At 36.9% G+C, this 26,006-nt stretch overlaps 2 protein-coding genes across 7 annotated transcripts in view; both read right to left on the minus strand.

Moving 5' to 3' along the window:
• Nucleotides 1-832, minus strand: part of itga9 (integrin, alpha 9) — a 76,012-nt gene extending 75,180 nt beyond the window's left edge. The window contains exon 1 of the mRNA XM_043255441.1: nucleotides 414-832. Within this exon, the coding sequence (XP_043111376.1) occupies nucleotides 414-601 (188 nt within the window). The 5' untranslated portion in view covers nucleotides 602-832. The remainder of the gene's footprint in view (nucleotides 1-413) is intronic.
• Nucleotides 833-2,362: 1,530 nt separating this feature from the next.
• Nucleotides 2,363-26,006, minus strand: part of golga4 (golgin A4) — a 36,319-nt gene continuing 12,675 nt past the window's right edge. For all 6 annotated transcript variants that reach the window (XM_043254861.1, XM_043254859.1, XM_043254857.1 and 3 more), the window contains 18 exons: nucleotides 25,796-25,894; nucleotides 25,575-25,716; nucleotides 25,296-25,489; nucleotides 22,866-22,949; nucleotides 21,238-21,385; nucleotides 20,983-21,161; nucleotides 19,979-20,077; nucleotides 19,711-19,866; nucleotides 15,545-19,539; nucleotides 15,322-15,443; nucleotides 14,223-14,353; nucleotides 13,681-13,767; nucleotides 12,139-12,156; nucleotides 11,535-11,603; nucleotides 10,494-10,569; nucleotides 6,558-6,655; nucleotides 4,372-4,458; nucleotides 2,363-3,221 (listed from right to left, as the gene is read on the minus strand). In XM_043254861.1, the coding sequence (XP_043110796.1) occupies nucleotides 3,207-3,221; nucleotides 4,372-4,458; nucleotides 6,558-6,655; nucleotides 10,494-10,569; nucleotides 11,535-11,603; nucleotides 12,139-12,156; nucleotides 13,681-13,767; nucleotides 14,223-14,353; nucleotides 15,322-15,443; nucleotides 15,545-19,539; nucleotides 19,711-19,866; nucleotides 19,979-20,077; nucleotides 20,983-21,161; nucleotides 21,238-21,385; nucleotides 22,866-22,949; nucleotides 25,296-25,489; nucleotides 25,575-25,716; nucleotides 25,796-25,894 (5,799 nt within the window). In that variant the 3' untranslated portion in view covers nucleotides 2,363-3,206. The remainder of the gene's footprint in view (nucleotides 3,222-4,371; nucleotides 4,459-6,557; nucleotides 6,656-10,493; nucleotides 10,570-11,534; nucleotides 11,604-12,138; nucleotides 12,157-13,680; nucleotides 13,768-14,222; nucleotides 14,354-15,321; nucleotides 15,444-15,544; nucleotides 19,540-19,710; nucleotides 19,867-19,978; nucleotides 20,078-20,982; nucleotides 21,162-21,237; nucleotides 21,386-22,865; nucleotides 22,950-25,295; nucleotides 25,490-25,574; nucleotides 25,717-25,795; nucleotides 25,895-26,006) is intronic.

Here is a 26,006-nt window from a genome sequence, read left to right on the forward strand (position 1 = left end):
TTAATTATTCACATATTTCACATAAATAATTTTCAAAGTTCAATTAAAAGTTAGTAAGTGCGTCTATTTTCACCTGACGCGCGGGAAAAGTGACGTTTACCTGAGGAGGTAACCTTGGCAACCCAAGGCGGCTCGAGCGCTTTCCGTAACGGCTAAACTTTTGTTCATCGTCGATTTTATGCATCATAAAACTTTCGTTTTTTTGTTTTCATGCGGTCTTAAAGAGAGGTTACATTCGTATAACTGCACCAGGGGCGATAAAAGACAATTTGGGTCGCGCGAGAGCAGTTCCCTCGAAGACGCGGGCCTTTAAAATCATCGAATACTACTTTTCACCATTAAAAAAAAAAACATAAAAAACACGCATAACTGACTGCGTGAATGTGAACTCTGTCTCCCGGGTGTGCGCTCACCAGCGTGTGCTGTCATGGACGTGCTCCAGCACTGAATATCCAAAAAACGTCGCATCTGGTCCTCGGAAGACCAAGGGATGTTGTAAGTCGATGTTGAAGGAATAAGCCAAAGAAACCAAACACAAAGACGCAAAAACATCCAAAGCGCGTCTCCTCCGCGTAGAAAGGTCCGTCATCCCGCAGCGCATCCTCAGTGCCGATGAGAACTTTACAGAAGCTATTAAATCTGTCGACAGAGCGCCAAAAGAGACGGGAAAACTACATTTATCTAACGACGCCGCGTCCTCTTCTTAAAGCCGGGGATGAAACGCATGCACCCGCGGGGTCTGAGTTCGTGAGTCGGAGGTTCGGGTCAGGACAGCGCTCTCATCGCACGGCTCTCCTCTTCTCTTCTGTCGCGTCTCCGGAGTTTCTCGTGGCATTAAAGCGCCGCGCGAGCGCTCACGAGCGTGCTGTTGCGCGCGAGCGTCACATTACGGCACCGCGCCGCGTCCGCTGGCGACACCTACCGACAGCGCGCGGCACTGCAGCCCGTTAAAAGTTTTTTTTTTTGTGGCATTTTAAATTCGCTTAAGAGCATATCTGAAAGCTGACATATGATATATACACGATATATAAGCTGTTATGCATTCATCTAAATATTTCTGCGTAGCCTATGCACAAAAATATATTAACTATATATTTGCATATAAATAAAACTCACATCTTATGTAATTTATTCCTGCGATGCAAAGCTGAATTTTCAGCATCTTTTTTTTTTTGCAGTTTTCACATGAGCCTCCAGAAATAATTCTAGATACTTTTTTGTAATTACTATCCATTTTGATGATAGATGCACTGCTTAATATTTCTATGGGATATGCAAAACACTACAAAGTTTGGGACAAGTGAGATAAATAAAAAAAAATGAATATTATTACAATTTAAAATAGCCGTTTTCTATTTGAATGTATTTTAAAATGTAATTTATTCCTGGGATGCAAAGCTGAGTTTTCTGCAGTTTTCACATGATCCTCCAGAAATAATTCTAATTAATTATTTCGAATTACTATTAATTTTGATGAGAGATGCACTGCTTAATATTTCTGTGGAATACGCGAAACACAAGTTTGGGACAGGTGAGATAAATAAGTTGAGTAAAAAAGTGAAAAATAAATGAATACTTTTAAGTAACGATGCATTTAATTGATCAAAAGTGACAGTAAAAACATTTATGATATTTTAAAAAATGCTGTCTTTTGAGCTGTCTGTTCTTCAAAGAAAAGAAGAAAATGATTTCGAAAAAATGTGATGAAACCGTTTTTAACGTGGATGATACTGAGAGATTCACTTAGAGAGTGAAGATGCTTTGCATTACAGGAATAAAATATGTTTTAAAATATATTCCAATAGAAAAAAAGATTTTACACCGTACTAATGTTTTACTGTATGTTTTTATCCAATAAATGCAGCCTTGGTGACTTTTAAAAATGTTTTAAAAAAATATATAATTATTGCAAACGTTGTGGTCCAAATATATGGAGCATGTATATTTGAATAATTTTGATGCATATGTGTGGATATATATATATAGCACATATATTAATATATATATATATATATATATATGTATATATATATTATATATATATATATATATATATATATATATATATATATATATATATATATATATATATATATATATATATGAAGTTGTAACTTAAGCTTATAGATGTTTGGATTTCAAATCAGTAGTGTTGTACTGAAATCATATTAGTAATTAGTTACAGTACTAGGTACCACGTGTTACCTGTAACCAGTTACTGCCCAACCGGATGAGAATGCTTGATGCTTTTGTTTTTTGGAGGTAGATAAAAATGGTTGTACAGTAGATGCAGCAATCGTTCAGTACAATACACACCATATCCTTCGGTACAGGAGCTTCTGCAGAGAAGAGGACCTCGATGTAGTGTAAATAAAACTTTATTAGTCGTCTTAAAATGTATTAACCGCCTCAAAGTGCCCTATGACAGAGATTTATAGCCTTTTTTCCAACAATGATTATTTACAATACGAAGCATGGTTCTAATTAGTCAGTTTCCCCCGAAAATACAGTATTAAGATACAAAAACCAACATAAACAGAGTAAACAACCAGCTTACTACGAGCCCGCGTCTTTATATCGTACATGTGCTGAGCGGATAGTTAAAGGGGATTCCATCTTACCTTAAAACAGAGAAAAAACAGGAATACAACATGAAATAATCCGGGAAAAATAGAGAATCAGCCAAACTGAAACTTACAATCAAACATATTGCACAAATCTGGAAATCATACAAACGCAGCTTTAAACAAAAAAAAAAAAACCGTCTACCCTAAAAAAAAAAAAATGAAAAAGAGAAAGCAAGAAAAAAAACGTGTAATAAATTATTTCTGGCGAGCTACAAATTTAAGAACGTTCTTTATATTTTCTTTCAATTTCTTAATCTAACCAAGTTCCCTTGTACCAGTAACCGTGTACACACACGCACGCACGCACGCACGCACGCACACGCACGCACACGCACACACACGCACACACACGCACGCACGCACACACACACACACACACACACACACACACACACACACACACACACACACACACACACACACACACACACACACACACACACACACACACACACACACACACACACACAGATAAGCAGACTCTTTCTCGTCAGTAGCATCGTCTCTAAGCAGCAGCAGGAGAATCTGTGGTTGGTTCAGGCACGGTTCTGGTTCTCTCTCTCTCTCTCTCTCTCTCTCTCACCGGAGCCAGGGCTGTGAAACACACAGAAGGGGAACAGGAGCTCAGTCAAAAACACGAACAGATACCAGCTACAGTTTTTAAAGAAAACGATCCGATGCTCGGGTGTCGTGGGAGGTTGCCGGGGTGTTGCTAAGGAGATTAAAATACGCATTTAAAATAATAATAATACTAACAGCAAGAAGAAAACCGTGTTTTCAGCATCGTTTGAAAGACATTTATGCTTTATTTATTATGGCAAGGACTCACTAAACTGGCAGTAAAGTACGTTACAAAATCTTGAATTATTTAATATTTAAATCCACTTCTCATTGAAGACTCCTGAAAATGAAACGTACCCATGTTTCCAAAGTGTTCATAATAGTGTTAGTTTCAACACTGACATGTGATGTATGTTTCTTGAGCAGCAAAACAATATATTAGAATGATTTGTGAAGGATCATGCGACAAAAAAAAAAAAAAAAAAAAATTTGTGTTATTTTTTAGTGTTATTAGTTATTTTTAGTGCTGTCAAACAATTAAATCGCAAATGTTTTAATAAAAAAATTAAAAATTTTATTTATGCATACCGTGTGTATTTATTATGAATATATAAATGCAAACACATGCAAGTATATGTTTAAGGAAATAGGTTTCTTTAAACTCACAATTATTTCTATATTAAATATAGTTATACATAATTTAAAATATATAAATATACAAATATTTTCAAAATATATACTGTATGTATTTACGCATAATAAATTAATAAAATGATAAATAATAAAACAATAAAAATTGTACACAGTACAAAAAACTTATTTTGGATGTGATAATCACGATTAATCATTTGACAGAACTAATTGTTTGGAATTGTAATAATTATTCAGAATATTTGCGTTTTTGCTGTATTTTTGATCCAATAAATGCACTTATTTCCATCAGTAGTGTAAACTAAAGGCTACATGCTGCCAAAATAGTTACAGAATAGCAAGCGATATATAATAATAAGCAAACAAACTCCTGGAGAAATTGAAATAAATGTCATGAATTATTTTTTTCTGATCTAATATCAGTTTAACGGATCACTGAAACAGTGACCGCGATGCAGAAACTAAGCACGAGGCAACCGAGCATAAAGTATTTGAGAGGAAACGCAGCCCGTTTGAGAATAAGAAGGCTCACCATCACACGGGAATCCTCACGCTCCAGAACCTTCTGCGCCTGGTCCGCAGGAAACTTCAGCATGGAGGTTATGACTTTGGCCATTGTCTGAAGAAACAAGAAGAAAAAAAAAAAAAACACGAGATGAAGCGCGGCTGTATTGTCTATGTGTTATTTAAGAGCGAGAAACGGCAACTTGAAGGAATAGTTCACCCCAAAAATGAATTATTCACCCTTAATTTGGGGGATGATATTTTGAAGAATGTGTGTAACTGAACTGTAGATGGTCCTCGCTGACCTTCATAGTACCTTCACTACTGAGTGAATCGGAAAAGTACTACTTTTTAGTGAATCGCTTTAAAAATTAGAGCTCATTATTTTTAGTAACAATACTACATATATATATATACATATACATTTATATCATGCTTCCTATATATACATATATACATATATATATATATATATATATATATATATATATATACATATATATACATATATATACATATATATACATATACATATATATATATATATATATATATATATATATATATATATATATATATATATATATATATAGTTTGTACACATTTTATTTATACAAATAAATGAATATTTAGAATAAATGAATATTATTTTGTTAGATTAAAAAAATAATAACTGATTTTGTATTTTAATTTTGGTTTAGGTTTTGGTCATTGTATGTGATTTGTTTTAAATTATTTATCATTTTATTAGTTGTTTTTATAGAGAGAACAAATATATACATGATATATATATATATATAGGTGTATAAATAATACACAATATTTAGGATTTTTTATTTTATTTGATATCATCTTAATATTTTACATATTTGCGTTATTGTCATTTTTTTTATATTTAATAGTTAAGTTTAATTGTTTTGTATTTTGTTTTTTTTATTTCCATTAAGAATTTTACTCATTTTACTAACTCTCATTTCTAAGTTTTCTTTTTCGTGAAAGACTGTTTTACTTAAACTAACAAAAACAATGTAGTCGCCGGCCATCTTTAGCGGTTCTGCCGCTCCGCTCCGCTCTGCGAGCAATTCCATCTCCCAAAGACAAAACGCCCATTATCTGCGGCCTGCTGGGTAATCAGCCCTAGACAGATCCGCCGCTAATCAGAACCAGCGGCCGTTCACCCGAGCAGCTCTCTGGGTCACGTGACGAGAACGATGACGTCACACGAAGCCGACGGTTTGCTAGCGGCGAGGGGGAACCCCGCTGAGACAAACGGGCTGTTAATTAGTCCTGGCTAAACGGACGAGATTCGTTCATTAGGGTCCTGCTAAACGGACGCAAAATAGCGCTGGTGGGAACGAATCACTTTACAGGCTTCCATCCGGACTCCCCGTCACACTTATTTACTGCATCCTTCCTCTAACAAACGGCATTATTACGTGCTGGAAAACTGTGCAATGTGGGAAAGATAATATGAAAGCTTTACAACATGGAAACACGTAATTATTATCGCAAACGTAGTTGTTCATCAGTAAATGGGTCTTTGCTACAAGCTCATAACCTTAATATGCTGGCTAAATATATTGAGTCATAATAGCTGTACAAAAAATGCTACAATTTGTCACTCAAATCAATATTATTTTAATATTATTTACCTTATTATTATTATTTATGGAGTATCAGCTTAGCATTTATAAAAAAAAAAAAATTTCAGGTTTTAGCTCAAATTTGTATTTTCTTTTATGTTAATACATTATTTTATTAATTAACATTTTTTTAAATATTTCTACTAAATTTTTATTTATTTAACTTCTTTTAGTAATTTTAGCACTTCGACCTTTTTCTAATTTTCATGAAAGTTTTTCATCTAATATTTATTTAATTTTATTTCAGCTTTAAAAATACACATGATTTTTAGCCAACGACGCTGTTAATATCACAACTTTAGCACCCTTCCTATTTATTTTAATTATTTAGCTTTAGCTTTTTATTTATTTAGCTTTTTAAATAATTCATTTAATTTAATTAATTGAATTATTAAGCTTTTATAATTAATTAGCTTTAATTATTAAAACGTAAAATAAAATAAATGATATTTAAAATAATATTAAAAATAAATATCAATTAATTGACCATTAAAATCATTTCTTTATTTTCTTAATGAAGGGTAATGACTCAAATACTCTCTCCCTCTCCGAATAACGCCATAAAGCGTACCTTTGTCTCTCTTCCCATCATGTACTCGAACATGACCTTCCTGAGGTACTCGAATTCGGTCGGCTCGCTGAAGGGGTCCACGCTGTTGTGTGACAAATCTGTATAAATAAAAAACAAACAGCAGGTTCATCATCATCATCATCATCATCATCATCATCATCATCATCATAAGCTGGGTTTTAGAGGAAACGGTCGCTGTTTTTAAAGCACGGCCTGTACAAAAACTTGGCTGTTCTTTCATTCAGTTCTCCAGCGCTGCTGAACGTAATTAAAACCAGAGCGGCCAGATGACGAACTTTTACAAATCCTCCGAAACACTCAACACCAACCGGCATCTTCTGAAAGCTCAGAAGAGTCAGAGAGGATGTAAATAATTGAAAAAAATTTTTTATCATCAGTGATTCCATAAAGAGCCTTTAACATCCATTTAACAAAGGCTCTTATAGCGGAGAAAGATTATTAAAAATGTTTGTATGACTGAAAGTGAGTGTCGTGAATGCCTCAGTTTAGGGGGTTGATTCAAATCCCGGTGATTGAGGACGATTTTCTCTTGCTTCGACATCAATAAGATAAGCGGGCATTCATATACTCGGCGCAGTCACTGAACACACACCCCGCGACCTTTGCGTGGCAATAATCAGCCCGTAAATCAGCAGTTGAGAGCGCCGGCTCGGGAGCACTATAATGACAGCATTGTGGCTAAATACAAGAAGCTTTGGCTCGGTCGAGGTGGGGGCCTTTCCGCTTTCCACCCTGCTTTTAATGGATAAAGAAGTGAGGGCAGAAACGGAACAGGAGACGTCGGGGCCGTGAATGAACAAAACCCAACTTGAGTTATTCTGGGAAAAAAAAAAAAAGCATGTCATAAAAGCCGGCGATGGGCGGGAAGGTTTCTGCTGCTGATGTCATGGAAGACATGACGTAAAGAGAACATTAACACAACGTTAACCGGCCCTGCTCAAACGCTAACTGCTCACTTTGTAGAAATTATATATTAATGTGTTTATGTAGCGATGTATTACATGCACGTGATAAATGATAAAAATATTTGTATGCAAAAAGTTGTTTTAAGGTATTAGCATGCATAATACTAGAATATTTATTAGTGATAATTAAGAACATATTAATGCCTTATTTTACAATACCTAAACTACGAAAAGTCATAGTTAATAGTAAAGTGTCGCTAAAATGTATATATATATATATTTATATATATATATATATATATATATATATATATATATATATATATATATATATATATATATATATATATATATATATATATATATATATATATATATATAATATATATATATATATAATAAAATATATATATATATATATATATATATATATATATATATATATATATATATATATATATATATATATATATATATATATATATATATATATATATATATAAAATATATATATATATATATATATATATATATATAAATATCTATATATATATATAATATATATATATATATATATATATATATATATATATATATAATATATATATATATATATATATATATATATATTGAGCTTTTAATTAAGCTAAAATTAAGAAAAAACTAAAATTAAACTAAAACATGAAGCAGAACCGTTTTTTTAACATCATTACTGCACAAGAATGTCTCGAGCATCAAACACGTTAGCATCAAGTTACAATGATTTCTGTAGGATCATGAGACGCTGTGGACTGGAGCAATGATGCTGAAAACTCACGGGAATAAATGACACTTTCAAATACATTTAAATATAAAACTGGTATTTTAAACTGCAATAATATCATTTTCACTGTATTTTTAATCAAATAAATTCAGCGTCGGTGGATTCGGTCTTAAATAAACAATGGTTTCGACCCCAAACTTTTAAACAATAGCGCACATGCTAAAAAGAACACGCACATGTGGTAAACATCACAAGCGCCCCAGATGTGCAGTAAGTCCTCGGTGATGTCTCATGGACGTGATGTAAGGATTAAGCAGTTAGTTTTTTAAGTGAAACTGACTTATGCATTACAGTATCTAGCGTGCACAAACAGCACAGGAGGTAGAGCCGATCAGTCAGCCGTCTGGCCTCATTAAACCTGTGAATGACCGGCAATTAGCAGAAGGAGCCGTGTGTCTCTCTCTGGAAAGCCCATTTAACCCGGGCTGAAGACACCGGGGCCGGAGCTGGAACTCAAGGTGCCGCTGAAACCCAAACAGGCCTTTGATCAGGAAGCATGGAGAAACGAGGGGCTAATAAATAATCCGACCTGTCCGAGCGACCCCGAATCAGCCCAGCTGGGCCAACAGGGACGTAACACGAGACGCAGCGATCAGGCTCCAGAAGAACAATGCCGTTTGACCGATGCAGCTTTACGACCGCCATTAACACGTGCTTAAGCTGTTGAACGGACAATGAACGAACTCTAGGAATCAGTGTAGAGGAACCTCAATCATTTCGGTGCTCTATCGAACACCGAGGAACTCACGGAGGCAGTCAGATGGTCTATAACCTGCCGGCCCTTTAATGTAGAGGCCACACAGATAAGACGAAGAACAGAGAGGATGAACGGACCGGTTTGTTTGTGTATGAAGTTTGAGGGAGCGGAAAACAGACGGATTGTTTAGTTGCACGTCAAGCAAGGGCAAAGTCATCTGGGAATATATTCAGAAGGATATTTATGCGCAGAGGGGGGATGGCTCTGCTCCAAAACCTAGCAAGCCGCCTGACTAAATCGTGAGGCATCGTAGACACACTCCCAACTTGAAGAACGACTGACAAATTCTGCATTGCAAGTACGTTTTGTAGACTGAGCGATTGCAGAGAGCATTGCAACAATCTGTAAAAAAAAAAAAAGAATCTTTTTGATTCATCCAAAAAGACTGCCAAGATGAACACATATTTAACCCATAATGAAGAATTATGGTGTTTCTTTTTAATCTTAGCAACTTGTTAAAATTGTCGAAAACGAGAGTCAAGTTTTTTTCCCAAAAAAGCCCTTTCAACATTTAATTTCGTGCTTTCAAAATAAGCAATATTTTGGAGAATTACTACGGTTGCTGTTTTCTATTTGAAAACATTTAAAATGTTATTTATTTCTATAATCAGAGCTGAATTTCCAGCATCTTTCCGCCAGTCTTCAGTGTCGCGTGATCAAGCGTCACATTTTTGTAGATGCTGCGGTAAATGGTATTTTTCCAAGATTATTTGATGAATAAAAAGTTTGCAGCATTTAGTAGAACATTTGTGTAACATTATAAATGTCATAAATTCAATGCTTCCTTGACAAATACGTGTTCATTTTTATCAAAAACAATGCATATTTTAATATGACTGTGCAATGCTTCACAGTTGAATAGTCTTTAAATGACGAACACACACCAAAAAATACAATTTAGCCTGCATTTTTACACCCCAAACCCAAATTACATTCATTCTTCAGAGTACCACAAAAGGTGTTGTTTTGATACCGATGTTGACACACCACAGATCTTTGAGACGACGTCTGAATCTGGGGTCGTTCGTGGGAACTGGGGAGAAACGCAGTCTGTGAAAGCCATTAGATTCAGAGATGAGCTCTTTATTACAGCGGCAGGGAAGGGCTGCTTCTCCTCGCGCTGCCCGTGTGCTTAAGCTCTGCATATGCGCGCGTGATTGATAGCGGGGTGTTAAAGCGCAGCTCTCCTGCGGTGACTGAGCGCTCGGAGCTAGTGAGAACGAAGCCGAGGTTTATCTGCCAAGGGTCAGTGTGCCGCATCATTCATTGACCCCCGGGAGATGACAAGCATTTCACGGCTAAAACTCCCAAATTCATATTACAAACAGATTAATAAGACAGTAAATGACATCTGGATAACAGCTGGCTTTAGTAACACTGTTCTGCTTGCCCACAGCTAGACGAAATAACATTCAAAAGCCTCTATTTACCTCTATATGAGCTTCCCAGGTGAGTCACCACTGCGTTTTTATGGGAGCGCCTTAGTTTGTCTTCTAGTGCGTGAATCTGAAAATAAACAATACACATTATAATGCAAAATTCATATGCATTCGATGCTTATTACGCATTCAATATGCATAATACGTTTCACATTAACGCATAAAGCGACAGGAGAGGATTGTATTTTTGCGAGTCGATTTTATTGCATAGAACTAAAACCAATCGACTTCGCTCAAACAGGATAAAACAACTTCCCAAAAATGAAAGTGGGTCAAAAAAAAAAATTGCTTATAAATCTCTCGTTACGCTATGTCATCACCAAATATCGGAATCAATCTTTTTTGAACTTGCTTTCTTTCAATTAGCGCAGGTTTTGCAGTCGTTTTCTGGATCAGCGAAGCCTACAATCAACCAGTCCCCAAAAACAAACGCGAAACCTTCGCTAACGTAAAGATTTTAAATCCAAGATCTGGCGATAACTTGGCGTCGTGAGACGTTTATAGTCCTTTTTAAAGGTTAACGTCCCTCAAATTAACAACGACGTATGGCCCGGGGCGAAGCCGGGTTATAAAAATAAAAATATGTCCAGTGTGTGAGCCTCCCCGTGTGAGTTTGCGTTCGTGTGGGGCGAGAGAAACAGCATGAGCGCTGCTGCAACTGTTTGTAAAAGCGAAGTAAGAGTAAACAGATGTGCGGTGTAATGAATCTAATCTGGAGGAGCGCAGGAGCTCTGGGAATGTGACGGTTGGTGAATTCTCTCTTTGCCTTCTACTTCGTATGCTACCCAAGTTTCGTCGTTTGCCAGCACTGCTTAGGCCTGAAACCTACTGCGCGCAAGCGTGTCGATGCAAGCTTTTCTAGTTTCTCCTACGGTCAATCAACTGCTGTCGTGGAAGAGCGCGAGAGTCCTGCTGAGCAAGTTGAAGTTAGTTAAACTGTCAGCCATGTTTATAGCAGGCTACCCGTTTAGCGGTTCAGACACCCAACAAGCTGAACTCTGTCTTTCTTATAGTGCTTCTCTTTTCACTTACTCTGTTGTGGTATTCCTGCTCTTTTAGCCTGAGCTCGCTCAACATGGTCGTCTTTTCTGCAAGCTGCACCTGATTGGACGGAGAGAAAACATAAAACAAGTGAAAAGTAAGAACAACATCTTGACAGTTTTGGGTTAGTCTCTTATTAAGGCTGCAATTCTCTGAACCAAATATTGTAAAACCAGTAAAATCGTTACATATTTTTTACAATTTGAAATAACCATTTACTTTCTGAATAGATTTTAGAATGTAATTTATTTTTGCGATGTAGAGCTGAATTTTCAGCATCACTACTACAGTTTTCAATGTTACATGATCTATGACAATCAAAAAACATTTCCTCTTATTATCAGTGTTCGAAAACAGCTTTTTCTTCATGGAAACCACGATTTCTGAAACGTTTGAATGGATGAAAGCACGGCATATAAATCTTCTGTACAGTTATAAATCTCGTTACGCTCACTTTTGGTTAATTTTAATGCATCATTGCTGAATGAAAGTATGAATTACTTAAAAATCGCACAATTGAGCGGTCGTTACAACGGTCAACCGGGTAGACTGTCTATGGGAATCAATCAGAACGATAGAAAGAAATAAAACCCACCTTTAACTCTTCAAGACCCTGAAACACAAAACAGAGGTAGGTCACACAACTGCATAATATTAACATGCAAACATTTATTTGTCCGGGTTGCGTTTGCCCACAGACTCGTGACATCAGACTGCAAAAATGCAGCATGGGCTCCAGAGGTACGCTGTGAGAGAGAGAGCCGCTCCGAACACACATGAGGGCCGCTTTATCCTGAACAAGGCTCAACTTTTTGCCTCTTTCCAAGCATGCAAGTGCTCGCCTGAGAGCGGCACCACGGCATAAATCTAACAGCTCAGGATGCTCTCAGAGGGGTTAATTGAGAACAGAGACTGTCTGTTTAAGGCCCCTTTCTCAGGGACGCATTCCAAGCCTTTTCAGGAAATTCATTCCTTTGGCCTATTCTGGATTGAGACCATTATACTGCGCCTTAGAGTCTGAAAATTAAGTCTATTATGCGACTAAATACTAACACGGTACCTTGTAAGACCTGGAGGTCCAGGTTAACTTCTCAGGTTAGTTAATATATATATAAATAATGCGATATCGTTACATTTGATCACTGCTTACACATCCACCTAATGTAACATTTCAGCATTTTGATTCTGTGGTTTACATTAATATTCATTAACTAACCAGATACTTTTATCTTACAAATGAGGAACGCTAAAAAGTATTTCATTCAAAGATTTCAGTAGCAGGACAGGTGTCTGGTATCAATAAACATGCACGGATCCACAGAAAGAAAGAAATATATCATATAAAGCAAGACCTTCTTTTAATGGAACGGTTTACCCAAATATGACGATTTTGCAATAATTTAGAGAACTGTGACTTTAACGGATTTATGAATGAAGTTTAGATGGGAAACTACACTCTGCATCATAGGTTTATTGTTAAATTTAAAGACTAATTACACTTATCACTGATTAATTGGAATGCAACATGAAAAAAAAAGAATTTTGAAAATTGTTAAAGTTGTCTGCTTTTGCAAACGAACTCTTTATATATTTTTAGAATTTAAAGTACATCTTCTACATCTTTTAAAAATTACACAATAGATTTGATGTGATAGATTTGAATATAAAATTAGTTTTCATAATTGTAAATAACACACGTTTTATTGCATTATTTTTTAAATAAAAGACAACTTATTTTAATTCTGGCCGTCAGTTTTGATCAAATTATATTATTTATTTTACAATTTATGTTTTTACATTTTTACATTTTTAATTTTAAACATTTACAATGTTTTAGAATTTAGAATGATATATATATATATATATATATATATATATATATATATATATATATATATATATATAGATAGATAGATATAGATATATATATATAGATATATATAGATATAATGATAGATAGATAGATAGATAGATAGATAGATAGATAGACTCTAACATACCACAACCTATATGTATTGGATTGCATATTTAATTGCATTATTTTTTTATACATTTGCCTAAAATCATTTTAATGCACATCCATGCAAAATACAATAATAAATACCAGCAGGACATGGTGTGTAATCTGTGAGTGTACCTGAGGGCCGCTGAGACTCCTCTGCTGAAGCTCCTCTAACTCCTTCTGCACCTCCCACACGCGATCGCCCATCTCCACCTCACGACTCTACAGGAAGACCAAACTCTGAGCAAACGTGCCATTTCTGTCCCAAGCATTTCCCAGTCCTGCCCTACTCTATTCCTTTTCAGGTCATAACCTTGGATCTTAAAGCGCATGGGTAAAAAATGACACCTATAAGATACGGAAATAATCCTAACACAGATAGTTAGCATACTTCTCTGCCAGGATGGATGCAAGTAACATAAGGTCTGCATCATTCCTTACAGCTCTAGGGAGAGTCTGAGGTGCTAGTTGACTGAGGTAAGTGTTTCCTGATGATGCACAAACTATTAGCTGAAACCTGAACTTACTGACTTTATGTGGGGGAATTTAGCAACAGTAATAAACTCCTCACAAAATTCTTCTCGTGTCTTTCTATAAAGTTAAACGTATGATAAATCCACCAGTCGTTAACTCGCAATTACATACAAAACATACAGTTTAGCATTATTTTGCTGTACCTGAAGGACGTGTTCGTAGCGCTGAACTGTTTTGTTTAAGTCTTCTTCCTTCTGAGAGATTGTTTTCTGAAGTTGACTGACTTCTTCTCGATGGCTAGTTATAAGCTCGGCTTCGACACCCTGAGCTTTCTCTGTGTGGAAATAATAAACAGGAAAGTACAGTAAGAGGACATGAAGGTCACCGTTACCATCAGTAAACCATTCATTTCCATACTGGATGCATTACATGGCAGGACTGAAAACACATGGTAAACCAATCATGAATTTCAAATTTGATATTTCCTGAGGCCAGTAAATCAGCAAATGTGAACTATGTGAACTATGAAATACATGGTTTGTTCATGTCCACAGTGTCGTACAAGACTTCTGTACTTGATTTTATTCAGTATTTTTAACAATATTTTTGTTTTACTCAAAGGAGTGCTTCATTCCAACGTGAAAACTCTGCCTGTTATGTCCAAACACTGCTCCAAAAGCAATATTCTTTCTTCCATGGAAAACAAAAACGTCAGGCAGAATGTTCACAGCGCTCGTTTAATACAAATTAATTAATTGAATGTGACTGATGCTGCCAATTTTTTCATGCTGCCAACTATTCCTTTAAATATTCTAATGGTCTAATATTAAGTAGAGCCTAGATGTGGGAGATGAGACCAAAAGCGCAATACAAGTATTTTATTTCATGGTAAAGATATATATCATGATATAGTTATTTTTGCTTTAAATGAGGTCTTTATAATTTCAATGGTTTTGATAACATAGGATTTTTATTTTAAATCTTGTCACCAGTGTCAAGGTCACAAAAAACTACTAAGAAAGAAAAACGAGTAAACAAGCAAAAAAATAAGAATAAGAAACTAATTACAAGCCACAGGACAAAAACTACTTTAAAAAACAAAAGCAATGCAACACACATTGTGCAATTTTGTTGACTGTGTAAATTAAATGCATATGACTTCTTTTTGAAGTTACAAAAGTGATTTATTCAAGTTTTCTGTCTTTTGTTGTTCGATAAACATGAATGACAGACAGATTGAATATTAGATTCATAATATAAATAGTTATAGGAGACTTGAAGTAAGTTTCATGTTCTTCTTACCAATGGTTTCCTTCACTGAACCTTCCAGTTCCTTTTCTTTTAGGGCCATCTGAGTATTAAACTCCCTCATCAACTGCTTAAGAGCAGAATTGTGTTTCATTTCCATATCTTCCATTTCAAGCCTGAAAAAAAAAAAAAAAAAAAGATCAATCATATGAACCCTGATAACAATATATGCACCCTTATCCACAAACTGTTTCTAGAATTGCCACATAAATCTTACTTCAGCTTCTTCTCGGTTTCTTCAGACATTTCCTTTTTCAGGAATTCCAGCTCCTTCTCATGCTCTTTCCTCAGAGACCGCAGGTCTTTTTGTAGCCTGGTGTAGTCTTTGTGGAGCTTCTGCTTCTCGTTCTCAGCCTCTATCAGCTTTCTCTGAAGATCATTCTCTGAGGTGTTTGTATTGTTGATTAGGCACTCGTTAACGGTCTCCCCATTTCCTTGAGGTGAACTCTGTTGTGCTTTTAGCTCATTTTCCTTCTCTTGTAACCTCTGCTGCAAATCTTGGAGTTTCTCCTCATATTCCTTCACCAACAAGTCCTTCTGACTTGTCCAATCATCTCGGTTGCTGATAGTGTCCATGTTCTCCTTGCCCACTAACATCGCAGGCTCCATTCCTAATGTAGTGCTGGACATTTGCACAAAAACATGTTCCTTCTCAACTTCATCAGTCTGTTTCTCTTTAATCTGTTCTTGAAGATCCAAGCATGTCTGCTGAAGCTCCTGCACCCGAGTGGTCTGTTCAAGCAGGTCTGCTTTAAGGCGACTTACCTCGGTTTGGTAGTTTGCAATCTGCTCATTAGATTCTGAGAGTTTGGCATCAAGCTCTCCAAGTCTAGAAGACGTTTCTATAGCAGCAGTAGCAGATTGCTCCTCTTTTGCAGACACGTCTTTATGAAGAGCAGCAAGCTTCTCTTCATACACATCTTTTAAGGCCTGTCTGTCCTCATTTTCTTTCTGCTGCAATTCTTGTAGACGTCTTGCATGCTCTTCCTTTAATTTTGCAGTGGCCTCCTCCATTGTCCTCCCAATTTCCTCTAGAGAACTTATACGTTCTTCTTTTTCATTCTGGGTATGCTTGATGCTTTCCAACAGCGTCTGCAAGTCTTTGATAGCCTGTTCCTTTTCCTCAATTTGTGACGTCAACTGCTTGCGAATCATGCCAATCTTTTGCTCTGCCTTCTTCTTCAACTCCGCTACTTTACCAGTTGTTTCGGCAGACGCCTTTTCTTGGACTGCCTTCACAACCTCTTCATTCGCGCTCAGGATCTCAGCCTTCTCCCTCTCAAACTCTTTCCGCTGGGATTCCAGTTCCTGCTCGGCTGTTTCAACATCTTTCCTCAAAGACTGAAGACTTTCCTCAGTTTTCTGGATAAGGGCACCGTTTTGGGAGCTTTGGTCCTGAGCTTCCTGCACCTGCTTCATTAACTCCAACTTTTCATTCTCTCTAATGGTAAGGTGCTGCTGCAAATCAGCTGAGAGTTGTTCTCGCTCTTTTGTCCTCAGCTCCAGCTGCTCCTCCAGATCACAAGCTTTTTTCAAACAGCTTTCCAGCTCTGAGGTCAAGGCATGAACCCTCTGTTCTTTCTCACTAAGAGCCTGGTCCATCTCGGACTTGGTAATGGAGTGATTGTCAACGCTGACAGTGAGCGTTTGAAGTTGTTCGTCCTTTTCTGAAATCTGCCTCTCCAGGTCTGCAACTTTATCTTGAAGAGACTTAACAGTGCTGTGACTCTGACTGAACTTCTTTTTCAGCTCAGAGAATTTATTCCTGAGTGAGTCTACCTGCTCTTGAAGCGCGGTCTTCTCTTTTTCTAGCCTTTCCACCGTCTCCCCCATTTGGCATGTTACCTTTTCCTTGTCCTCACTGTGCTGCTGATTCAGCAGAGATATGGCTTGTTCTTTCTCAGTTATGCTACTTGCTAACTGGGTCTTCAAGTCATTTACGACAGCTTCTAGATTGCCGAGTTGCAAAACATTTGCTTTGAGATTTTCTGATATGTGTTCTTTTTCCTCACAGAGCTGCTGGATTTGAAGGTCTTTCTCAGAAAGTACCTGGAAGCGATTATCTGCATCGATCTGCAGAGAGTCCCTTTCGGTTTGAAAGGCTTTAAGAGTCTCTGAACTTGAATTTAACTGAAGTCTCACTTCATCAAGAGAGCTCTTTAGATTATGGTTCTCATCCAAAGTCTGCTGAAGTTCTTTCTCTAAAGTGCTAATTCTGTTGTCCTTCATCGTGATAATATTCCGTAGATATGTGACCTTATTCTGATGATCTATGACCCGGCGCTGTAGCTCCCCAACACGTTCCTCAACTTTCTTACACAGGTCAACAGAGAAGCCATCTAATTTAGCCTGGGCTTCTTGACAACACTGCTCAAATTCCTTTGTGATGGCACACAAATGTGCCTGGAACTCTTTTTCTTTATTTTGGAGTTCAGCAATTTTCTCCTCAAGTGTTTTCTGGAGATCTTTCCCCTCTTTACACTTGGATGTTTCAAGCATATTCAACTTTTCCTGGGTGTGTACCAACTCTTCAGATATGCTCTGCAATTTCTCCTTGTTAATTTCCTCCGCCTTTCTCAGCTCGTCTTGCAAAAGGTTTCTTTCATTCAAGGCCTGGTTCAGATTCTTCTCCATGGTTTCAGCTTGTCTTTTAAGTAAACCCTCCCCTTCAGATAAACTTTCAAGCTTGCTTGCAGCCTCCCTGAGCTCTGTCTGTAGTTTTTGCACGGTGGTTTCCCTCATGGCAAGCTCCTCCCTGAGGTTCTGGATGTCTTTTACAACCTGTTCCTTTTCTTCCCTGCTGGACGAAAGCAGCTGAGAGATCTCCTCCAACTCTTGGGCTTTTTCTTGCAAAGACTGAGCATGTTTCTCTTGCAACTCCTCCTCATTTTGGTTTAGTTTCTCCTGCCAGCGAGAAATAAGATCTTCCTGCTCCTGTTTATGAGTCACCTGAAGCTTGTCTAAGTGCTCTTTGTGATTGGCCTCCAAATCAGACATTGCGGTGCTGAGACCCTCAGAGCTTGCATGTGCCATCTCAAGGATCTTCTCTTTCAGTTGCTGGTCTTTCAGATCTATCTCTTGAGCTTTCTTGGATATCTCCACTTTGGCATTCTCCTCTTGATCCTGAAGCTGCTTCTTCAACTTGTCCTGCACTTCTTTGGCTTTCTGCTTAAATTTCTCCATCTTGTTTTCCTGGGATTTCAGCTTGCAATCCATGTCTTTCCTAATGTTCTCAATTTTCTTCTCGTGAGAACTCTTCTGGTCTTCCAGCTGCTTCCTTAACCGGTTTTGATCCTCTTTCATTGTATCGCAGGTTGCAGCATGCCAATTTTCTTTTTCAGACAGTTCCCTCTTGCATTGCTCCAACGTCTGCACAAGTTCCTGAAGTTCACCTGTCTTTTGTTCAAGACACACTTCTTTCTCCCGACTATCATTACGCACTGCCTCAAGGGTTTGCTCAAGATCTTTCACTTGATTCTTGGTTTGCTGGAGCTCTTCGGTAAGTGTGCTAATCTGAGATCTTGATTCATCAAGGGCCTCTTTATTTGACTGTTCTCTGAGTCGAAGCTCCTCCAACTGCACACATCCTTCTTGCAAAGTCTTTTCTCGAAGCACATGTTCCTCTAGTGCTTTTTCCTTTCCCTCCAACACAATCTTCAACTGATTTATCTCTTCTTTCAGCATTTTCTCCATCCCTGCAAATGACTGTTCATTCAGTTTTGTGGCTTCAATATCAGCCTGATATTTTACTTGTTCTTCCTTGAGTCTTTCCTCAAACTCTTGTCTTGCAGTTTCACCAGTGGTCTCCACAGCGGACAGTCTTTCTTCTAACTGTTGTTTACTACTCAGTATCTCACTAAGCTCAGAAGACAAGGTCTCAATCTCGTTTTGCTTGTCACTCAGTTTATCAAGCATCTTATTGTTCATATCTTCCACATGACAATGGAACTGTTCCTCCTTGTCTTTCAGTATAGATTTGATTTCTGCTTCATGTTTCTGCACAAGCTCCTCCAAAGCAGCATCATGCTGCTGACTGAGGGCCATTATCTGCTCCGTCTTCGTCTTTTCTAGCTCTTGCTTATGTGTCTCTTCAAGAGCAGCCATTTCAACTTCATGTTTCTTTCTCTGCTCTTCCAGTTGCGCAGAGAGTTCATCTGACTTGGCAGAATCCTTCTCCGAGCCACCTAGACAACTCTCAAGTTCTTGAATTTTCTGTAAAAATATATTTTTTAAATTACACAGTTTTAAGAAACGTAAAGTGTCAAAACATGGTATTGCTTACATTCACATGCTGGTTTCAAATCTACGGTTTAATTTGCCTGTTCAGCTGCGATAAGTATATCCTGCTGATCTACCCTCAGAAAAAGAGGCAGATGAACTCACCGTTCTGGCCGACTCCAACTCTAGCTGTAGTTCCTTGGCTTTGTTCTCCCCCTCAGACTGAACTGCAGCTTTCTGTAGCTCGGCCTCCTCCAGAGCGAGAGATGCCTGCTGCTCTTTTTCCTGTGCCGACTGCAACAATTCCTCACGACACTGCTCCTGAGGTAAATAAAGAGTAATGACGCAAATAGTTTAGGAAACACCTATCCAAATAGCTAATATTTGCATTAACTAATCATAATTTACAACAGAAATGACAACAAGGGCATACCACGGCTTGTTTGATCTGGGCACTTAGTTCCTGTTCTTTGTTAGCCAAAGCCTCTGAATGTAACCGCTCCATTTCTGCTATCCTGTCCTCTGAGGATTTCTGAAAAGAAAGAAATATTAACATCTGATGGATATTTTAAAATACTAACACTCTAATATTCACAACGCAAAACCTTTTTTCCTGGCCATATGGACAATTTAGTGAAATTTTGTCAAAGGAAACCAAGTTATGGAAAAGATAAACAACAATAAACAACAGAACTTAACATTTTTCCAAAACCATTGTTAATCTCACATCACATTAATTTGTATTTTAAAGTATATTAAACGGTTTCTCATGGACAAGCTCAAAAGTTTCACCATAAGAATTGGAAATATCTCCAACTATTTAACTATTCCCTAAAGCATCATGCTTTGGCGAAACAATCAGCTGACTCAAAATGTCAATCTTGGCAAGGGAAACAGAGACGTACTTCATGCGCCTTTGTTATGGCAGGGATTACGAGACCTGATGAATGAAACAGAACTGAATTTCTTTGTCAAAAATAAAGCTCTATACATGCAGGCAGAATGGTGGGCTGTAAATGTGGCATCAATTTGGTCAGTTTTGATTTACTACTGCACTTTTGTTAATGAATCATATTCCAATACACAAAGGAAGAAACTAAAGGTGTGCAGATCCATAAAAACGCACAGGTTTTATGGGAACTTTTGCAGTCATGAATGTTTAACCGCTCATCCAGACAAATCTCAGGATGAATGTGACACTGAGAGTGGATTGATGGCTTTTCCAGGCAAAATAACTTATGGTTAAGTACAAATGAGCACAGAAAAAAGGCAAAAGCGGTATATCATAATGCAAAATAAAATGATTGCTGATCCTAGTGTCTAAATTAAAGCATCTCTGCAAAATCATCTAGCTCTTTTTATAGTTGTCTGTGGCAAAAACAAATCCAATTTAGCTTTTCCACCCTCTCTCTGACATTTGTTTCTTTCTATACACACCTTCATAATGGTGACCACTTCCTGTTTGACTCTGGTCAGCTCCTGCTGCAAGCTTCTCCTCTCCTCCTCGCTGGCCTTCTCCACCTGCTTCACCTGCTCCTCCATGCTCACCTGCAGCTGACGGCGAGCCTCCTCCGCCCGCTGAGCCACACCTAGAGCTCTCTCCAGCTCCTCAAACGCTGGAAACAGTCACATAGAGTGCATTTAGGTCGAGCAGACACAAGAGCGGAGAACGAGAGGGGAAGTCTCACTCACCTGCTTTCTCCGATTTCTCTTTCTGCTCCTGCAGCTCATCTTTCTGAGCGAGGGTCTGCTGGAGTCTAGAGCGCAGCTGAGCGATCTCCTCTTCCTTCATCTCCAAAGTCTCATGCATCTGACGCTTGGTTTCAGCGATGACCATTCCCTTCAAAATTATGCCATTAAAGGGTTAGTAATTAAATGCACTCATCCCATATTTTCAGTCTGTACAATCATAGTTTGAACAGATCCACAAGCACAGCTCATATGACTCATTGGGGATGTTCATTTTGAAAAGGCCCAAAAAAACGAAACTTCAAATGCACAGTACTGTGCTTCCTTCTTCACTTTCCAAAATCCACTACTGATTATATCCAAATAGTCTCTAGCACAAACCAGGTTCCTGCTCCATACAGCAGGTTCTGTGCTCAGTTTGAGGAGGCTCCATTAATTATTTCTGGCATACGTTTGCGCTCTTTCACATTCCATACAATGACCCAAGTGGCAATGATCTCTACCCTGCAGGGTGAAGGTCAAAGGCTAAACACAACATGGCTGATTTAAACACTACTCAGAAGCAGAAGGACAGCTCTCCATATTTCACACGACTCCAGCTTAGATGATATTTCAAAGAATTTCTTTTGATCATAGCGTGCAAAAATCATTTAACACAAAGTAAAACTATATTATTTCAATTTACTGTACAGTATATTTTGTTTTTGTATAATGTTACATACAATTATTATTAAAATATTACATTTATGCATTTCAAATATAAAAATATATTTTATTTTTTAATAAATTATATTTTATCTTACAACAACAGTTAATATATTTCAATAATAGCATTTGGTACAACTGAAAAAAAAATCATATAATTGTATTATATTAATATTTTATTATAATAATGTCAATAATAATAAAAATATATCATATAATAACAATTACACATATATATGCATCCTCCTAGTAATAATATATAATAATACTAATAATAATAATAATAATATTTAAGACAATTTAAAATAATGAAAATACATAAAAATTTCAAATATATTTGATGCTAAATTATTACGTTATTATACATTATGTATGAATTTCATGTACTTAGATTCCAGATTTTCAAATAGATTGATCTATAATAATGAAAAATCTGAGGTTGCAAAAAAAAATCTAAATCTAAATACTGAGAAAATAACCAAATTAAGCCCTTAGCGATGCATGTTGCTAAACAAAAATTACGTTTTTATATATTTGCAGTAGAAAATGTACAAAACATTTTCATAGAACAAGATCTTTGGCCAAACACGCAATTGTATGGCCTATAAAAAATAACTGGTCAGATCACCCTTCATTGTCAAAACAAAGTCAAATTAGGACCCTGCTTCACCACCCCCCTATAATAATAAGCAAGACATTATCTCAGGTCGTACTTTTATACGCAAACGTGTCAAAGTGAGCGACCCACAGGAAATGTGTTTTTTAAAATGCCTGGGATAATTAATCTTTGTCTTTCGCTTAGAAGGCCAGGGAATTTGTATTTGCACTTCTACTCACGCTGGCTCACAAACCGCCCCGTGGCAGACGCACAACATAGCCGAACCCTTCTGAGGAGCACAACCAAGCGTGTCCTGTTTCTCTCTCACCTTGTCCTGCTCCAGCTGCTCGATGAGGTTCTTGGCGTCTCCCAGCTGCGTGATCAGCTTCGTCTTCTCTGTAGTGTGAAGTTCCTGGTAAACGCAGAGGAGGTTAAGGATGATGGATCTTAATGTGTTACTCTCAGAATAATAATCAACACTTGTTGAGCATCTATCATAAAAGAGCCCAGAGCCAGCTGGTCTAGACAAAGTGAGATGCTTGGAAACAGCCAGCTGGAAATGTACTGACCTGAAACTTTAAAATGTGGAAAAAAGGTTTGACTGAGTATCAAAAACACTCTGCACGTCCAATAAGTCCAGCTAAACGACATTTGAACGGTTAAGCATGTAAACCATCTTAAGTAGGATCCTTTCTGTTGAGATACAGCTAAGAACATGCTGAAAACACTGCAATATAACTGTGAAATGCCTTCATACCGATCGATAGCATATATTTAGTGACCACGCGTTTACGTTAAGGCAGCAATCAAGGAGCTGCGAGTAATTATCGATGTCTCCCACTGCAGATAAACACACGCGAACGCAAGGCAGGCCGCATCCACATCACAGCAGCCCATGGAGTCGTCGCACCAGACCGACGATCAAACCTCAATTACAGCCCAGGACAGCAGCCAGCGGTTGTGGCGCGTCGCTTCTAGTACAGAATGCCTCTCCTGAAGTTACTTCCTCTTTCCTGCTGGCTTCCTTGAACTGGAGAGTTTGACTCTAACAAACCCCCCGAACATGTCTTTGGATACAAGTGTCTGCTAAATGAATAAATACTGGGTTTTTTTACAGTCATATAAAGCTGTCAAGCAATGAATCATCTAAAATAAGTTTGTGTTTACATAATGTGTGTGTCTGTATACTGTGTATCCATACATACATATACACACACACACATACACATATATATATATATATATATATGCATATATATATATATATATATATATATATATATATATATATATACATACACACACATATATACATATATATATACACACACACATTACTGCACATTTTCATACATTTTAAATAAAATTTATTTTGTGCAAAATGTCTTTTTTTTAACTATATAAGCAGCCTACGTTTTAAAATAATAATTTAAAATAAGTGTTCTTTAAATATCTGAATGTTTTTTTTTTCTTCAGCATTATTGCCGTTCATTATTACAAATTGATATATTCATACTATTCTATTTCATATATAAATATAACATTTTTCTTAAACATAACTGCGTATGTGTGTGTATTGATAAATTGCATAATTACAGAGCCCCACACAGGATATGCAGAAAAAAACATTTTAAATATTAGGTCTGAAACATTTTTAAAATAGATTGAAATATCGATTTACTTATTTTTCATTACTTTGATTTATAAACTGCACTATTTTGTTACTTTGATTTATAAACTGCACACGCAACATATAAATCGAGGGAATATATAAGCAAATTGTGCGTGCAGTTTAGTAAATAGAGGAAAGTAAATAGTAACTCTCTAGATTTATTCTTCTAGTTTAATTTAATGCGGTGTTTCACATAAATCTGAAATGATTTAGTGGTCATTTCACAAAGTAAAAGCAGAGTAAATCAGCAGTTGAGCTTCAGCTGGTGTGTTTTAGTGTCAGCGAGTGTGACGGTGGGATCCGAGGGGCTGTTTGAGGTAGGGAGAGGTTAATGTTAACCTCTGCTCTCACAGTCCCGCTGAACGCTGTTCCCACAAACACATCACATCCACAGGAAACACACTCTTAGCCCTCTGTCCGCTACCTCACAAACCAACCCCCCCCCCATAAAATGTAACAAAAAACATGCATGCATAAAATAAATAAAATAAACAATACAAGTTTAAAAGAAAATGCAACAGAAAATAATAAAATAATAAAAAAATAGATATAATAAATAAAATAAAATAAATGTCTGCATGAATAAAAATATAAAAATAAATTAATTATATAAATAATAATTATTAATTATAAATAAAATAAAATGTGGCAGCAAATGTAAATTAAACCATGTATGAATAAAAATAATTACAAATAAAATTCTAAACATACAGTACATGAATACATTTTTAAATAAACAGAAATATTAATATGTATAAATAAAATATAAAGTGAAAGCAAAAATAAACTCTGAATAAATAAAAAAATTAAATATATTTATAAAATAATAAAAAAAGGAATGAATAAAATAATAATAAAAAAATTATGTATAAAAAGGATAAAATAATATTTAGCTTTGCTCAATAGTACAATGGTTAAATGGTTAAATGGTGACGCTTAATAATCACCTCATGTTGGGTTTGAACCTGTAACCTTTCAGTTGCCATTCCAGGTCTATTAAGCTACAGATACACACCACCTAAAATAACCCAACTAAGCAAAAAACTAGACATTCTTCATGTTTTGTCTTATTTAATGTTTCTGTACCTTCATTTTCTCAAGCTCTTGCAGTCTCTCCTGCAGCTGCTGCTGTAAAACCTCGTTCTCGCTGGTCAGCTGAGCAGAGCGCTCTTTACTGGATCGAATCATCTCTTTACATCTCTGCAGGAGACTCTCTTGCCTTTTGATTCGCTTCTGGAGGGCCTCGAGGTCCAAGGCGCTTCCCGGCTCTCCGCCGCCTTCTGCTGGCCACACAGGAAACACAAACGGGTTCGAGACGACCTGAGTGTAGAAAAATGTTCTGCACGCTCGGAAACCTGCACGCACCTGTGTTGAGGGTCGAGCTGTCGTCTTTCGAAGGGCTCTGGATGTCAGTGTTTGCATCCACCGTATCTGTGGACTGAGATGTCTCGGCCTCTGAGGAAAGCACACCTCCGGACGCCTGCAGACGTTTCTTCAAGAGAGACACCTGAGGATAAACAGCTTCAGTATCGCCTTGGATAGTTAGGAAACGCAATATACAAGATAAGCACACACAAAACACCTACTTGTGTCTGAAGCACAGTGATCATCTGGTCCTTCTCCTCGAGAGCAGCATCAAACTCCTCCTGCAGGTGTTTCTTGGCCTGCTGATCCATCTGAAGCTCCTGGGGAAGAGATATGAGGCTCACTAGCTCAACATTGAGAAAATATGAAACTACATAACAATAATAAAAAAATTTAAATAAAAAGTTATTATATATATATGTATATACACTA

Source organism: Puntigrus tetrazona, chromosome 13, assembly GCF_018831695.1.
Source record: "Puntigrus tetrazona isolate hp1 chromosome 13, ASM1883169v1, whole genome shotgun sequence".
Lineage (NCBI taxonomy): Eukaryota > Metazoa > Chordata > Actinopteri > Cypriniformes > Cyprinidae > Puntigrus > Puntigrus tetrazona.